We start from the raw sequence: 17,672 nt of genomic DNA, 5'->3' as shown, positions 1-17,672 counted from the left end.
TCATTGAAATTTTTTTAAATGACGCATATAGTCTAGTGAACCTAATTGAACCTACTGAAAACCTAACAAATATATTCCAATATGATCAGATAAATAAAGCAATATTTTCTTATGGCTCTGTCAGTAATCTTTAATTTTCAACAGACACAAAAGACAAATTTCCTTTATATAAAAATCCCCATAACATGAACATTAAATGAAAGAAACCGGTATTCAAGGCACCATCAGTAGCCTATATTTTCTATTTTAGCAAAAGTGGGCTAAATTTACTTCAAAGAAAAAAACAATAATAGCAATTTTCTATCATCCACTCAACTGAAATATTTTTAAAATATAATTGGATTGAAATACAATAAAATAAAGTGCAAAAATCTATTAATCAAAAACAACACTTTGTTTAAGGAGAAGTAACATGCAGTGAAAACAAATATTAAACTTTAACTTTTAATCTTGAACTGAGTAAAAACTCTAAATATGTGATTGCACAGTAATGTTCACTTGTTTGAGGTTGAGGGTGATACTTGGTGGTGTCCCATCTTTTCCATAAGTTCATCAATGTTCGGGGTAAGGCTCTGAGCTGAGGAAATCCTCAGAATTGAGTGGAGGTGTTCAGCAGTAAGTCGACTTCTGTGTGATGTTTTGTTCAAGTTCATCAAAGAAAACAGTTGTTCACACAGGTATGTGCTGCCAAACATAGACAACGTTTGAGCAGCCTGGATGCGCAGCTGGGGCATTGTGTCGGGGAGGAACGGGCGAACTCCGCAGCACCCACTGCCGCATATTTTGCCCTCAGTGCATCATTGCATTGGAGGTCAATCAACTCCATTTGGAGGTTTGGTGGTGAGCTTTCCACGTCAACAGCAAATGGGTTACCGAGCAGTTCCAACCTGCTTTTTTGTGCTTCAAAGTCAGCAAATCGGCGTCGAAAGTCAGCGGCAAGCATACCTATTTTATCAGCCAACTGTGCGCTCGGGAACGCACTGGTAGAGAGCTTCTCTTTCATGGTCTGGCAGCTGGGAAAGTGGCTCAAATTTTCTTTCCGCATCTGCGTCTCCCACAGAGTCAGTTTGGTTTTAAATGCCTTCACTGTACTGTACATATCAGAGATGACACGATACCGACCCTGCAGCTGCAAGTTCATTGCATTCAGATGACTCGTAATGTCACACAGAAAAGCCATTTCACACAGAAACATTTCGTCTCGGAGTTGTGTTGTGTCTTTCCCTTTGCTGTCCAAGAACAGACAAATCTCCTCACGAAGCTCGAAACATCTTTGAAGCACCTTTCCCTGGCTTAGCCATCGCACCTCTGTGTGATAAGGCAAATCACCATGCTCCGTTTCTAACTCCGTCAGAAATGCCTTGAACTGGCGGTGATTCAAACCTTGGCTCTGATAAAGTTAACTGTGCGCGTGATGATGCTCATTACATGCTCCATTTTCAAGGCTTTACCGCACAACGCTTCCTGGTGTATGATACAATGATAAGCTGTCAGCTCACCTGTCGCGTTTTCCTCTTGCATCTTTTCCCGTATCTTTTCCACCAGTCCGCTCCTGTGTCCACACATCGCAGGTGCTCCGTCGGTTGTCAAACCCACAAGTTTTTCCCAAGGCAGCTCCATCTCATTTACACATCTTGACACCTCTTCATACAAATCATGCCCCGTAGTTGTGCCATGCATAGGACGTAAAGCCAAAACTCCTCTGTCACGCTTAGGCTGGAGTCCACTCCGCGGATGAAAATTGACAACTGGGCAATGTCAGAAATGTCGGTGCTCTCATCCACAGCCAAGGAATATGCAATGAAATCTTTTCCTTTTTCACAAGCTGCTCTTTAGATTGATGGACAACTGGTCTACTCTTCGGCAATGGTGTTTCTGCTCAGACTCACATTTAAAAAGAGTTGCCTTTTTCTGGGCAAACTTCGTCACAAACTTTAATCATGCAGTTTTTGATGAAATCCCCTCCGTAAATGGCCGGGCTGATTTAGCGATCTCTTCTGCCAAAATAAAACTGGCCTTGACAGCAGCCTGGCCTTGTGATTTGGCTTTTTTGAACAGAGCCTGTCGAGATTTGAGGCCTCGTTTAATTCCTCTGCCTTTTGTAGCCTTTGTTCCATGTCCATATTCTTGTTTTTGTCCGCGTGTTTCGTTTCATAATGTCGTCTCAGATTATACTCTTTCAGTACCGCCACACTTTCTCCACACAGAAGACACACAGGTTTTCCAGCTACCTCCGTGAACAAATACTCCGACTCCCACCTTGTTTGAAACCCCGGTTCTCAGTGTCCACCTTCCGTTTTGCCATTTTTGATGGGTATCTGAAAGTTAATTTTACTGTGATGCTGACAACTGCTGTGCCAATAAATATTGAAATGAAGCAGCCTACTGCTCGGTGCGTCACCGTTGCATTGTGGGAAATGTAGTATTGGTGCGTGTAAAAGATCTGCGGGCTGCCGGCTTGCTGCGGTCTGCGGGCCGGTTCTAATAATAAATCAAGATCATCCCAGGGGCCGTAAAAAACCTTCTCGCGGGCCGGATGTGGCCCGCGGGCCTTGACTCTGACATATGTGCTCTAGTGTGTTGGGACAGATACTGCTATAACAGGGAATGATGCTCTAGTGTGTTGGGACAGATACTGCTATAACAGGGAATGATGCTCTAGTGTGTTGGGACAGATACTGCTATAACAGGGAATGATGCTCTAGTGTGTTGGGACAGATACTGCTATAACAGGGAATGATGCTCTAGTGTGTTGGGACAGATACTGCTATAACAGGGAATGGTGCTCTAGTCCGCAGGCCTGGGCAACTCCAGTTCCCGGGGACCTGATTGGTCCAAGCAAACACAACTGATTTAAACTAATTACATTCTAAACTGAAGATCAGAATGAGTTGATTATTGGAGTCAGGTGTGTTAGCTGGAACAAAGTGTGACACCAATCAGGACCGTAGTTTCCCATGGCCTGCGTGTGTTAACCTCCATGCCAGTAGAGGGCAGAGCTGAGTAGGTGTTACCTGGATAAACACTGGGGATAATGAGGCCAAGCTGTAAGTCAGAGTGACCTCTTCATATTCTACTGTTCAACGTCTTCAAACGTGTCAACATCCAGAACAGTAGAAACATACAGTAAACCAAGGCCTGCCTAAAAATGACGAAATGTACTGAAAGGTACCTGAGGGTAACTTTAAACATTTCACTGATTGATGAGATGTGTTCATAGTGTGCAAACCAAGCTAAAAGAAGAGAGGCTGGAGCCCCATGTCAAACCAAGCTAATAGAGGAGAGGCTGTGGAGCCCCAGGCAAGCCAAGCTCACAGAGGAGAGGCTGGAGCCCCAGGTCAAACCAAGCTCACAGAGGAGAGGCTGGAGCCCCAGGTCAAACCAAGCTCACAGAGGAGAGACTGGAGCCCCAGGTCAAACCAAGCTAACAGACGAGAGGCTGTAGCCCCAGGTCAAACCAAGCTAACAGAGGAGAGGCTGGAGCCCCAGGTCAAACCAAGCTAACAGAGGAGAGGCTGTGGAGCCCCAGGTCAAACCAAGCTCACAGAGGAGAGGCTGGAGCCCCAGGTCAAACCAAGCTCACAGAGGAGAGGCTGGAGCCCCAGGTCAAACCAAGCTCACAGAGGAGAGGCTGGAGCCCCAGGTCAAACCAAGATAACAGACGAGAGGCTGGAGCCCCAGGTCAAACCAAGCTAACAGACGAGAGACTGGAGCCCCAGGTCAAACCAAGCTAACAGACGAGAGGCTGGAGCCCCAGGTCAAACCAAGCTAACAGAGGAGAGACTGGAGCCCCAGGTCAAACCAAGCTCACAGAGGAGAGGCTGGAGCCCCAGGTCAAACCAAGCTAACAGAGGAGAGGCTGGAGCCCCAGGTCAAACCAAGCTCACAGAGGAGAGGCTGGAGCCCCAGGTCAAACCAAGCTAACAGAGCAGAGACTGGAGCCCCAGGTCAAACCAAGCTAACAGAGGAGAGGCTGGAGCCCCAGGTCAAATCAAGCTAACAGAGCAGAGACTGGAGCCCCAGGTCAAACCAAGCTAACAGAGGAGAGGCTGGAGCCCCAGGTCAAATCAAGCTAACAGAGCAGAGACTGGAGCCCCAGGTCAAATCAAGCTAACAGAGCAGAGACTGGAGCCACGGCCACAGCAGCTGACTGCTGTTAAATGACTCATACATCAAATTACAGACGTTCAGAAAGAGACAGCAGCAGATGACACAACATCTGGGAAATCACACATCTACAAGCAGACATCTACAATCCTCTCTGTCACCAGTCATAGAAAAAGGACTGCAGAGAATACAAAACAAATACTTTATTCTAAAATTCACCATAATGCTGACAACAGGGCCAATAGGAAACATTTAGTTACAGTTCGCTTAGCTCTAGACTGGTCCCAGGTCTGTTGTAGACTGGTCCCCAGTCTGTTGTAGACTGGATCCAGATCTGTTGTAGACTGGTCCCAGATCTGTTGTAGACTGGTCCCAGATCTGTTGTAAACTGGTCCCAGGTCTGTTGTAGACTGGTCCCAGGTCTGTTCTAGCCTGGTCCCAGGTCTGTTCTAGCCTGGTCCCCGGTCTGTTGTAGCCTGGACCCAGATCTGTTGTAGACTGGTCCCAGATCTGTTGTAAACTGGTCCCAGATCTGTTGTAGCCTGGACCCAGATCTGCTCTAGCCTGGTCCCAGGTCAGTTGTAGACTGGTCCCAGATCTGTTTTCTTTGTGTTCTCGCACAGAGACATTGACAATCAGGAAGTGCATAGGAGATGTTGCTCCCACTGTTACTATTACAACGTACCCTAACCAGAAGGTGTGGATAGATGGCGCCATTAGCGCAAAACTGAAAACGTGAACCACCGCATTTAACCATGGAGAGACAACCAGGAACATGGCTGAATACAAACAGTGTAGGTATACCCTCTGCAAGGCAATCAAACAAGTGAAACGTCAGTATAGGGACAAGGTGGAGTCGCAGTTCAACGGCTCAGACACGAGACGTATGTGGCAGGGTCTACAGGCAATCAAGAACTACAAAAAAAAAAACAGCCACGTCACGGACACCGACGTCACTCTTCCAGACAAACTAAACACCTTCTTTGCCTGCTTTGAGGATAATACAGTGCCACCACCGCGGCCCGCTACCAAGGACTGCACCCCCCCACCTCCTACTCCATGGCCGACGTGAGTAAGACATTTAAGCGTGTTAACCCTCGCAAGGCTGCCGGCCCAGACGGCATGCCTAGCCGCGTCCTCAGAGCATGCACAGACCAGCTGGCTGGTGGGTTTACGGACATATTCAATTTCTCCCTATCCCAGTCTGCTGTCCCCACATGCTTCAAGAGGAACACCATTGTTCGTGAACCCAAGAAGGAAAAGGTAACTGAACTGAATGACTATCGCCCCGTAGCACTCAGATCTGTCATCATGAAGTGCTTTGAGAGGCTAATTAAGGATCATATCACTTCCAACTTACCTATCACCCTAGACCCACTGCAATTTGCATGCCGCCCCAATAGGTCCTCAGACGATGCAATCGCCATCACACTGTGCACTGCCCTATCCCATCTGGACAAGAGGAACACCTATGTAAGACAACATAGAACACTCAAGTTCAGCATTAAGCTTGAGGCCCTGGGTCTCAACCTCGCCCTGTGCGATCCTGGACTTCCTGACGGGTTATGGACTTCCTGACGGGCCACCCCCAGGTGGTGAAGGTAGGAAACAACATCTCCACTGATCCCACAAGGGTGCGTGCTCAGCCCCCTCCTGTACTCCCTGTTCACCCATGACTGCGTGGCCATGCACACTTCCAACTCGATCATCAAGTTTGCAGACGACACAACACTAGTGGGCTTGATCACCAACAACGACAAGACAGCCTATAGGGAAGTGGTGAGAGCACTCAGAGTATGTGTCAGGAAAACAACCTCACACTCAACGTCAACAAAACAAAGGAGATGATCGTGGACTTCAGGAAACAGCAGAGGGAGCACCAACAAAGGGTATATAACAAAGTATTGAGATAAACTTTTGTTATTGAGCAAATACTTATTTTCCACCATAATTTGCAAATAAATTAATTTAAAATCCTACAATGTGATTTTCTGGAATTTTTTTGCTAATTTTGTCTGCCATAGTTACATTTAACATTACATTTAAGTCATTTAGCAGACGCTCTTATCCAGAGCGACTTACAAATTGAAGTGTACCTATGATGGAAATTACAGGGCTCTCTTAACCTCTCTCCAGGTTCATCCTGACAGGTTAGAGGACATCATTAATCTCTCTCCAGTTTCATCCTGACAGGTTAGAGGGCATCATTAACCTCTCTCCAGGTTCATCCTGACAGGTTAGAGGACATCAATAACCTCTCTCCAGGTTCATCCTGACAGGTTAGAGGACATCATTAACCTCTCTCCAGGTTCATCCTGACAGGTTAGAGGACATCAATAACCTCTCTCCAGGTTCATCCTGACAGGTTAGAGGACATCATTAACCTCTCTCCAGTTTCATCCTGACAGGTTAGAGGACATCATTAACCTCTCTCCAGTTTCATCCTGACAGGTTAGAGGGCATCATTAACCTCTCTCCAGTTTCATCCTGACAGGTTAGAGGACATCATTAATCTCTCTCCAGGTTCATCCTGACAGGTTAGAGGACATCATTAACCTCTCTCCAGTTTCATCCTGACAGGTTAGAGGACATCATTAATCTCTCTCCAGGTTCATCCTGACAGGTTAGAGGGCATCATTAACCTCTCTCCAGTTTCATCCTGACAGGTTAGAGGACATCATTAATCTCTCTCCAGGTTAATCCTGAAAGGTTAGAGGACATCATTAACCTCTCTCCAGTTTCATCCTGACAGGTTAGAGGACATCATTAATCTCTCTCCAGGTTCATCCTGAAAGGTTAGAGGACATCATTAATCTCTCTCCAGGTTCATCCTGAAAGGTTAGAGGGCATCATTAACCTCTCTCCAGTTTCATCCTGACAGGTTAGAGGACATCATTAATCTCTCTCCAGGTTCATCCTGAAAGGTTAGAGGACATCATTAACCTCTCTCCAGTTTCATCCTGACAGGTTAGAGGACATCAATAACCTCTCTCCAGTTTCATTCTGACAGGTTAGAGGACATCATTAACCTCTCTCCAGTTTCATCCTGACAGGTTAGAGGACATCATTAACCTCTCTCCAGTTTCATCCTGACAGGTTAGAGGGCATCATTAACCTCTCTCCAGTTTCATCCTGACAGGTTAGAGGACATCATTAACCTCTCTCCAGTTTCATTCTGACAGGATAGAGGACATTATTAACCTCTCTCCAGTTTCATCCTGACAGGTTAGAGGACATCAATAACCTCTCTCCAGGTTCATCCTGACAGGTTAGAGGACATCATTAACCTCTCTCCAGTTTCATCCTGACAGGTTAGAGGACATCATTAACCTCTCTCCAGTTTCATCCTGACAGGTTAGAGGACATCATTAATCTCTCTCCAGGTTCATCCTGAAAGGTTAGAGGACATCATTAACCTCTCTCCAGTTTCATCCTGACAGGTTAGAGGACATCATTAATCTCTCTCCAGGTTCATCCTGAAAGGTTAGAGGACATCATTAATCTCTCTCCAGGTTCATCCTGAAAGGTTAGAGGGCATCATTAACCTCTCTCCAGTTTCATCCTGACAGGTTAGAGGACATCATTAATCTCTCTCCAGGTTCATCCTGAAAGGTTAGAGGACATCATTAACCTCTCTCCAGTTTCATCCTGACAGGTTAGAGGACATCATTAATCTCTCTCCAGGTTCATCCTGAAAGGTTAGAGGACATCATTAACCTCTCTCCAGTTTCATCCTGACAGGTTAGAGGACATCAATAACCTCTCTCCAGTTTCATTCTGACAGGTTAGAGGACATCATTAACCTCTCTCCAGTTTCATCCTGACAGGTTAGAGGACATCATTAACCTCTCTCCAGTTTCATCCTGACAGGTTAGAGGGCATCATTAACCTCTCTCCAGTTTCATCCTGACAGGTTAGAGGACATCATTAACCTCTCTCCAGTTTCATTCTGACAGGATAGAGGACATCATTAACCTCTCTCCAGTTTCATCCTGACAGGTTAGAGGACATCAATAACCTCTCTCCAGGTTCATCCTGACAGGTTAGAGGACATCATTAACCTCTCTCCAGTTTCATCCTGACAGGTTAGAGGACATCATTAACCTCTCTCCAGTTTCATCCTGACAGGTTAGAGGGCATCATTAACCTCTCTCCAGTTTCATCCTGAAAGGTTAGAGGACATCATTAACCTCTCTCCAGTTTCATCCTGACAGGTTAGAGGGCATCATTAACCTCTCTCCAGTTTCATCCTGACAGGTTAGAGGACATCATTAATCTCTCTCCAGGTTCATCCTGAAAGGTTAGAGGACATCATTAACCTCTCTCCAGTTTCATCCTGACAGGTTAGAGGACATCATTAATCTCTCTCCAGGTTCATCCTGAAAGGTTAGAGGACATCATTAATCTCTCTCCAGGTTCATCCTGAAAGGTTAGAGGGCATCATTAACCTCTCTCCAGTTTCATCCTGACAGGTTAGAGGACATCATTAATCTCTCTCCAGGTTCATCCTGAAAGGTTAGAGGACATCATTAACCTCTCTCCAGTTTCATCCTGACAGGTTAGAGGACATCAATAACCTCTCTACAGTTTCATTCTGACAGGTTAGAGGACATCATTAACCTCTCTCCAGTTTCATCCTGACAGGTTAGAGGACATCATTAACCTCTCTCCAGTTTCATCCTGACAGGTTAGAGGGCATCATTAACCTCTCTCCAGTTTCATCCTGACAGGTTAGAGGACATCATTAACCTCTCTCCAGTTTCATTCTGACAGGATAGAGGACATCATTAACCTCTCTCCAGTTTCATCCTGACAGGTTAGAGGACATCAATAACCTCTCTCCAGTTTCAATCTGACAGGTTAGAGGACATCATTAACCTCTCTCCAGTTTCATCCTGACAGGTTAGAGGACATCATTAACCTCTCTCCAGTTTCAGCAATCTTCCTATGGCGGCTACAATAGGATGCTAAAAGGGACTGTAGCAATCTTCCTATAGCGGCTACAATAGGATGCTAACAGGGACTGTAGCAATCTTCCTATAGCGGCTACAATAGGATGCTAACAGGGACTGTAGCAATCTTCCTATAGCGACTACAATAGGATGCTAACAGGGACTGTAGCAATCTTCCTATGGCGACTACAATAGGATGCTAACAGGGACTGTAGCAATCTTCCTATAGCGACTACAATAGGATGCTAACAGGGACTGTAGCAATCTTCCTATAGCGACTACAATAGGATGCTAACAGGGACTGTAGCAATCTTCCTATAGCGACTACAATAGGATGCTAACAGGGACTGTAGCAATCTTCCTATAGCGACTACAATAGGATGCTAACAGGGACTGTAGCAATCTTCCTATAGCAACTACAATAGGATGCTAACAGGGACTGTAGCAATCTTCCTATGGCGACTACAATAGGATGCTAACAGGGACTGTAGCAATCTTCCTATAGCGACTACAATAGGATGCTAACAGGGACTGTAGCAATCTTCCTATAGCGACTACAATAGGATGCTAACAGGGACTGTAGCAATCTTCCTATAGCGACTACAATAGGATGCTAACAGGGACTGTAGCAATCTTCCTATAGCGGCTACAATAGGATGCTAACAGGGACTGTAGCAATCTTCCTATAGCGACTACAAAAGGATGCTAACAGGGACTGTAGCAATCTTCCTATGGCGACTACAATAGGATGCTAACAGGGACTGTAGCAATCTTCCTATGGCGACTACAATAGGATGCTAACAGGGACTGTAGCAATCTTCCTATGGCGACTACAATAGGATGCTAACAGGGACTGTAGCAATCTTCCTATGGCGACTACAATAGGATGCTAACAGGGACTGTAGCAATCTTCCTATGGCGACTACAATAGGATACTAACAGGGACTGTAGCAATCTTCTTATAGCAGCTACAATAGGATGCTAAAAGGGACTGGGGCAATCTTCCTATAGGGACTACAATAGGATGCTATCAGGGACTGTAGCAATCTTCCTATAGCGACTACAATAGGATGCTAACAGGGACTGTAGCAATCTTCCTATAGCGACTACAATAGGATGCTAACAGGGACTGTAGCAATCTTCCTATAGCGGCTACAATAGGACGCTAACAGGGACTGTAGCAATCTTCCTATAGCGACTACAATAGGATGCTAACAGGGACTGTAGCAATCTTCCTATGGCGACTACAATAGGATGCTAACAGGGACTGTAGCAATCTTCCTACAGCGACTACAATAGGATGTTAACAGGGGACTGTAGCAATCTTCCTATGGCGACTACAATAGGATGCTAACAGGGACTGTAGCAATCTTCCTATGGCGACTACAATAGGATGCTAACAGGGACTGTAGCAATCTTCCTATAGCGCCTACAATAGGATGCTAACAGGGACTGTAGCAATCTTCCTATAGCGCCTACAATAGGATGCTAACAGGGACTGTAGCAATCTTCCTATAGCGCCTACAATAGGATGCTAACAGGGACTGTAGCAATCTTCCTATAGCGCCTACAATAGGATGCTAACAGGGACTGTAGCAATCTTCCTATAGCGACTACAATAGGATGTTAACAGGGGACTGTAGCAATCTTCCTATAGCGACTACAATAGGATGCTAACAGGGACTGTAGCAATCTTCCTATAGCGGCTACAATAGGATGTTAACAGGGGACTGTAGCAATTTTCATATGGCGACTACAATAGGATGCTAACAGGGACTGTACACAGTGTGACTACAACAGGACTCCACCAGGGACTGAACACAGTGTGACTACAACAGGACTCCACCAGGGACTGAACACAGTGTGACTACAACAGGACTCCACCAGGGACTGTATCAGCCCTAACAGACGATTGGTTTGATCGGCCTTTTCTTACCCGAGTCCAGCCAGGTCCGACACAAGGTTCCCCAGGGCAGCAGCTGCAGAGAGAGAAGAGAGGGAGGTCATGGTTCTGCCAGGGTGAAGGACTGGTTGATGACATCAAGAGGTTAAAGGTCGTTGTATGCTCCAATGAGATCCATTGAAACACAAAACACAGTGTAGAGTTGGGAGTTGTCGTATATGGAGTTATTTCTACCTATGCTCCTGGAACAACACAAGGTGTGCGAACCGACCAACCCTCTTTTCACACCTGACTGGGAGCTTTGTAAGAGGGAGGCTGTGCTGGAACGGACAGGAGTGGAGCAGGCTGTCTCTGACTCGTCATTAGACAGTAGCTGTGTCTCTGACTCGTCATTAGACAGCAGGCTGTGTCTCTGACTCCTCATTAGACAGCAGGCTGTGTCTCTGACTCCTCATTAGATGGTAGCTGTGTCTCTGACTCGTCATTAGACAGTAGCTGTGTCTCTGACTCCTCATTAGATGGTAGCTGTGTCTCTGACTCGTCATTAGATGGTAGCTGTGTCTCTGACTCGTCATTAGATAGTAGGCTGTGTCTCTGACTCCTCATTAGACAGCAGGCTGTGTCTCTGACTCCTCATTAGACAGCAGGCTGTGTCTCTGACTCGTCATTAGACAGCAGGCTGTGTCTCTGACTCGTCATTAGACAGCAGGCTGTGTCTCTGACTCGTCATTAGACAGCAGGCTGTGTCTCTGACTCGTCATTAGACAGCAGGCTGTGTCTCTGACTCGTCATTAGACAGAAATGTGAATTACCGTCCAGCTGGTTTGTCAATGGATTTCATCTGCTCTTCCTGCTCGTTCGATGCTGAAAACAGTTTATTTACACTTGCGTCCGTCCAGAGACTGAGACAGACAGAATCACGGCCCACAGGACTGATGGTGTTTTAACTGTGACTGACGGTCTGAGCCAATCATTGATCTGAATGTCATGGCAACGCAGGGTCGTTCTGGACTCATGTAGGCTGCGAGGGACAAGGGGTCTGTTTAATGTTAACAGATAGCCATGTTAACACATCAATGTATGTATTTCAATATCAAAACACACAAACTAATCACTGAACGTCCCATAACAAAATTGCTGTGTTGAAGATTAAGAACCAACAAAGGATCTAGAACCTTAAAAGGTTTCTTCGGCTGTCCCCATAGGAGAACCCTTTGAAGAACCTGTTTTGGTTCCAGGCAGAACCCTTTTGGTTCCAGGCAGAACCCTTTTGGTTCCAGGTAGAATTTTTTAAAGTTCCATGTAGTACCCTTTATACAGAAGGTTCTACATGGATCCCAAAATAGTTCTATTGCGGAACCAGGTTTCTACCTGTAACCAAACATGGTTCTCCTATGGGGACAGTCGAAGAACACATTGGGAACCCTTTTTTCTCAGGGTGCAGATACAGTAGTCTGAATGTAAAACTACATTATGAAGATAGTGAATCTTGATTGGAGGAGAGAGAGAGAGAGAGAGAGAGAGAGAGAGAGAGAGAGAGAGAGAGAGAGAGAGACAGAGACAGAGACAGAGACAGAGACAGAGACAGAGACAGAGACAGAGACAGAGACAGAGACAGAGACAGAGAGACAGAGAGAGAGAGAGAGAGAGAGAGAGAGAGAGAGAGAGAGAGAGAGAGAGAGAGAGACAGAGAGAGACAGAGAGAGAGAAACAGAGAGAGAGAGAGAGAGACAGAGAGAGAGAGAGAGACAGAGAGAGAGAGACAGAGACAGAGAGAGAGAGACAGAGAGAGAGAGACAGATAGAGAGAGAGAGAGAGAGAGAGAGAGAGAGAGAGAGAGAGAGAGAGAGAGAGAGAGAGAGAGAGAGAGAGAGAGAGAGAGAGAGAGAGAGAGAGAGAGAGAGAGAGAGAGAGACAGAGAGAGAGAGACAGAGAGAGAGAGACAGATAGAGAGAGAGAGAGAGACAGAGAGAGAGAGACAGATAGAGAGAGAGAGAGAGACAGAGACAGAGAGAGAGAGACAGAGAGAGAGAGACAGATAGAGAGAGAGAGAGAGAGAGAGAGAGAGAGAGAGACAGAGAGAGAGAGAGAGAGAGAGAGAGAGAGAGAGAGAGAGAGAGAGAGAGAGAGAGAGAGAGAGAGAGAGAGAGAGAGAGAGAGAGAGAGAGAGCAAGACCAATGTAGTTACAACTGTTTCAAGGTCAGCTGTCCGTAACTTATTTCAGCCTCAGGGTTCTGTCCCAAATGGCACCCTATTCCCTGTATAGTGCACTACTTATAACCAGGGCCCATAGGGTAGTGCACTACTTATAACCAGGGCCCATAGGGTAGTGCACTACTTATAACCAGGGCCCATGGGGTAGTGTACTACTTATAACCAGGGCCCATAGGGTAGTGCACTACTTATAACCAGGGCCCATAGGGTAGTGCACTACATAAGGAATAGGGTTCTATGTGGGATGCAGCCCAGGCTGTAGCAGTACTGTAGCAGGGCTTCTGCAGGTTTTAGGCAGCCACCCAGAGAGAGAGAGGGAGAGAGAATGTGTACTAGACTTATTTAACAAGATCAGAGCCTGATAATAGTCCAAAACAACATCCATCATATTGAACAATTGGACAGAGAGAAGTACAATAGGTTACATGATCAGCTGGAGTTTACATAGAAAGCCTTCAACTTCAGGATGGATTTGACCGATGATTCCAATTCATTTGTCAATTTAAAGCCGCAGACATGATTTATAATCTAATTTAGTATCCCCTGTGGACACTCAGAACTCCCCAAGAATCTTACTTCAGCATTTTGTTTCTCTGGTGTAGATGTTGTACAGTACCGTTAAGACTCTCTTAGATGTTTGTCTGACTGTTAGAAACGCAAGCAGGCTTGTTTCAGAAACGCAGCAGTGAGGAAATACGATTACAGACAGACGGCAAAACTAGTGATACTCTCCTCCTTTATCCCCTCTGGTACTTTCATAACAGTGGGTATTCTCCTCCTTTATCCCCTCTGGTACTTTCATAACAGTGGGTTTTCTCCTCCTTTATCCCCTCTGGTACTTTCATAACAGTGGGTTTTCTCCTCCTTTATCCCCTCTGGTACTTTCATAACAGTGGGTATTCTCCTCCTTTATCCCCTCTGGTACTTTCATAACAGTGGGTATTCTCCTCCTTTATCCCCTCTGGTACTTTCATAACAGTGGGTTTTCTCCTCCTTTATCCCCTCTGGTACTTTCATAACAGTGGGTATTCTCCTCCTTTATCCCCTCTGGTACTTTCATAACAGTGGGTTTTCTCCTCCTTTATCCCCTCTGGTACTTTCATAACAGTGGGTATTCTCCTCCTTTATCCCCTCTGGTACTTTCATAACAGTGGGTTTTCTCCTCCTTTATCCCCTCTGGTACTTTCATAACAGTGGGTTTTCTCCTCCTTTATCCCCTCTGGTACTTTCATAACAGTGGGTTTTCTCCTCCTTTATCCCCTCTGGTACTTTCATAACAGTGGGTTTTCTCCTCCTTTATCCCCTCTGGTACTTTCATAACAGCAGGTGAAGAAACACTGTGTTCAAAGTGAAATTTGATCAAAAGTTGTTCTCTCTCCTTCTTTTCTTCTCTCCTCCTCAGATCAGCTGACATGTAGAGTTATAGTTATAGTAGAGCTCTGGACCCTGTTAGTTATATTAGAGCTCTGGACCCTGTTAGTTATAGTAGAGCTCTGGACCCTGTTAGTTATAGTAGAGCTCTGGACCCTGTTAGTTATAGTAGAGCTCTGGACCCTGTTAGTTATAGTAGAGCTCTGGACCCTGTTAGTTATAGTAGAGCTCTGGACCCTGTTAGTTATATTAGAGCTCTGGACCCTGCTAGTTATATTAGAGCTCTGGACCCTGTTAGTTATAGTAGAGCTCTGGACCCTGTTAGTTATAGTAGAGCTCTGGACCCTGTTAGTTATAGTAGAGCTCTGGACCCTGTTAGTTATAGTAGAGCTCTGGACCCTGTTAGTTATAGTAGAGCTCTGGACCCTGTTAGTTATAGTAGAGCTCTGGACCCTGTTAGTTATAGTAGAGCTCTGGGTCCAGCCTGCTGTTAGTTATAGTAGAGCTCTGGGTCCAGCCTGCTGCTAGTTATAGTAGAGCTCTGGGTCCAGCCTGCTGTTAGTTATAGTAGAGTTCTGGGTCCAGCCTGCTGTTAGTTATAGTAGAGCTCTGGGTCCAGCCTGCTGTTAGTTATAGTAGAGCTCTGGACCCTGTTAGTTATAGTAGAGCTCTGGGTCCAGCCTGCTGTTAGTTATAGTAGAGCTCTGGGTCCAGCCTGCTGTTAGTTATAGTAGAGCTCTGGGTCCAGCCTGCTGTTAGTTATAGTAGAGCTCTGGGTCCAGCCTGCTGTTAGTTATAGTAGAGCTCTGGGTCCAGCCTGCTGTTAGTTATAGTAGAGCTCTGGGTCCAGCCTGCTGTTAGTTATAGTAGAGCTCTGGGTCCAGCCTGCTGTTAGTTATAGTAGAGCTCTGGGTCCAGCCTGCTGTTAGTTATAGTAGAGTTCTGGGTCCAGCCTGCTGTTAGTTATAGTAGAGCTCTGGGTCCAGCCTGCTGTTAGTTATAGTAGAGTTCTGGGTCCAGCCCTGCTGTTAGTTATAGTAGAGCTCTGGGTCCAGCCTGCTGTTAGTTATAGTAGAGTTCTGGGTCCAGCCTGCTGTTAGTTATAGTAGAGCTCTGGGTCCAGAACATCACAGCGTTGTCTTTCTACTGTTCCCTGAAATAGCCCTGCAGTATCTCAGTGGGAGAGGATTCACAGTCTATTATACAGCAGAGCTATATGACCAGCAGACACACCTCCACATAGAATACTATACTGGATCTGAATTAATTTACTCCACATAGAATACTATACTGGATCTGAATTCATTTACTCCACATAGAATATTATACTGGATCTGAATTCATTTACTCCACATGGAATACTATACTGGATCTGAATTCATTTACTCCACATAGAATATTATACTGGATCTGAATTCATTTACTCCACATAGAATACTATCCTGGATCTGAATTCATTTACTCCACATAGAATATTATACTGGATCTGAATTCATTTACTCCACATAGAATACTATCCTGGATCTGAATTCATTTACTCCACATAGAATACTATACTGGATCTGAATTCATTTACTCCACATAGAATACTATCCTGGATCTGAATTCATTTACTCCACATAGAATACTATCCTGGATCTGAATTCATTTACTCCACATAGAATACTATACTGGATCTGAATTCATTTACTCCACATAGAATACTATCCTGGATCTGAATTCATTTACTCCACATAGAATACTATCCTGGATCTGAATTCATTTACTCCACATAGAATACTATCCTGGATCTGAATTCATTTACTCCACATAGAATACTATCCTGGATCTGAATTCATTTACTCCACATAGAATACTATACTGGATCTGAATTAATTTACTCCACATAGAATACTATCCTGGATCTGAATTAATTTACTCCACATAGAATACTATCCTGTATCCAAACAGAAAACAATCTCCCACTATCACAATACATATGTTGTTATCCCAGAACACAGGCCAGCCATAGGTGATGCTGCAGTCCTCAACTACCCCAGGATTCAATATATTGTTATCCCAGAACACAGGCCAGCCATAGGTGATGCTGCAGTCCTCAACTACCCCAGGATTCAATATATTGTTATCCCAGAACACAGGCCAGCCATAGGTGATGCTGCAGTCCTCAGCTACCCCAGGATTCAATATATTGACAGTCTCACAGACGTTTCCAGAGTCAATAGCTTCGTTTGCTGCTGGTACCCATCCCAAATTCCATCAGGGCTCACAAATGGGAAGAGATTGAAGAAATACGCTGACAGAGCAGTGTGTGTGTGTGTGTGTGTGTGTGTGTGTGTGTGTGTGTGTGTGTGTGTGTGTGTGTGTGTGTGTGTGTGTGTGTGTGTGTGTGTGTGTGTGTGTGTGTGTGTGTGTGTGTGTGTGTGTGTGTGTGTGTGTGTGTGTTTCCTCAGCTAGTCTCATGGTCTTCATATTGAAGGTTCTGCAGCAAACAGTTTATATGGTGCTGGTTCAATAACAGTTGGTGGTTCTATCACTCTCCTCCCTCTCCTCTCCTCTCCTCTCCTCTCCTCTCCTCCTCCTCTCCTCCCTCCCTCTCCTCTCCTCTCTCTTCTCTTCTCTTCTTTCTCTTCTCTTCTTCTCTTCTCTCTTCTCTTCTCTTCTCTTCTCTTCTTCTTCTCTTCTCTTCTCTCTTCTCTTCTCTTCTTCTCCTCTCTCTCCTCTCCTCTCCTCTCCTCCCTCTCCTCTCCTCCTCTCCTCTCCTCTTCTCTTCTCTTCTTCCCTCCACCTCCTCTCCCTCTCCTCTTCTCTTACCTCCCCCATCCTCTCCTCTCCTCTCCTCTCCTCTCCTCTCCTCTCCTCTCCTCTCCTCTCCTCTCCTCTCCTCTCCCTCCTCTCCTCTCCTCTCCTCTCCTCCTCTCCTCTCCTCTCCTCTCCTCCTCTCCTCCTCTCCTCTCCTCCCTCTCCCTCCTCTCCTCTCCTCTCCTCTCCCTCATCCTCTCCTCTCCTCTCCTCTTCTCTTACCTCCACCTCTCCTCTCCTCTTACCTCCACCTCCCCCTCGCCTCCTCTCCTTCCCTCACCTCTCCTCCTCCCCCAAGGCCAGAGAAAGTGAAGGAGAGGGACAC

The 17,672-nt window shown here is 45.7% G+C and overlaps 1 protein-coding gene across 2 annotated transcripts in view; it reads right to left on the bottom strand.

Annotated features, from left to right (window-relative positions):
* Positions 1-17,672, bottom strand: part of LOC124022838 (transmembrane protein 65-like) — a 90,863-nt gene that overhangs the window by 17,455 nt on the left and 55,736 nt on the right. For both annotated transcript variants that reach the window (XM_046337524.1, XM_046337523.1), the window contains exon 6: positions 10,996-11,038. In XM_046337524.1, the coding sequence (XP_046193480.1) occupies positions 10,996-11,038 (43 nt within the window). The remainder of the gene's footprint in view (positions 1-10,995; positions 11,039-17,672) is intronic.

Source organism: Oncorhynchus gorbuscha, unplaced genomic scaffold, assembly GCF_021184085.1.
Source record: "Oncorhynchus gorbuscha isolate QuinsamMale2020 ecotype Even-year unplaced genomic scaffold, OgorEven_v1.0 Un_scaffold_1447, whole genome shotgun sequence".
Classification (NCBI taxonomy): Eukaryota; Metazoa; Chordata; class Actinopteri; order Salmoniformes; family Salmonidae; genus Oncorhynchus; species Oncorhynchus gorbuscha.
Note: the sequence above shows the minus strand (reverse complement) of the source record. Positions and strands in the feature narration are given on the sequence as shown.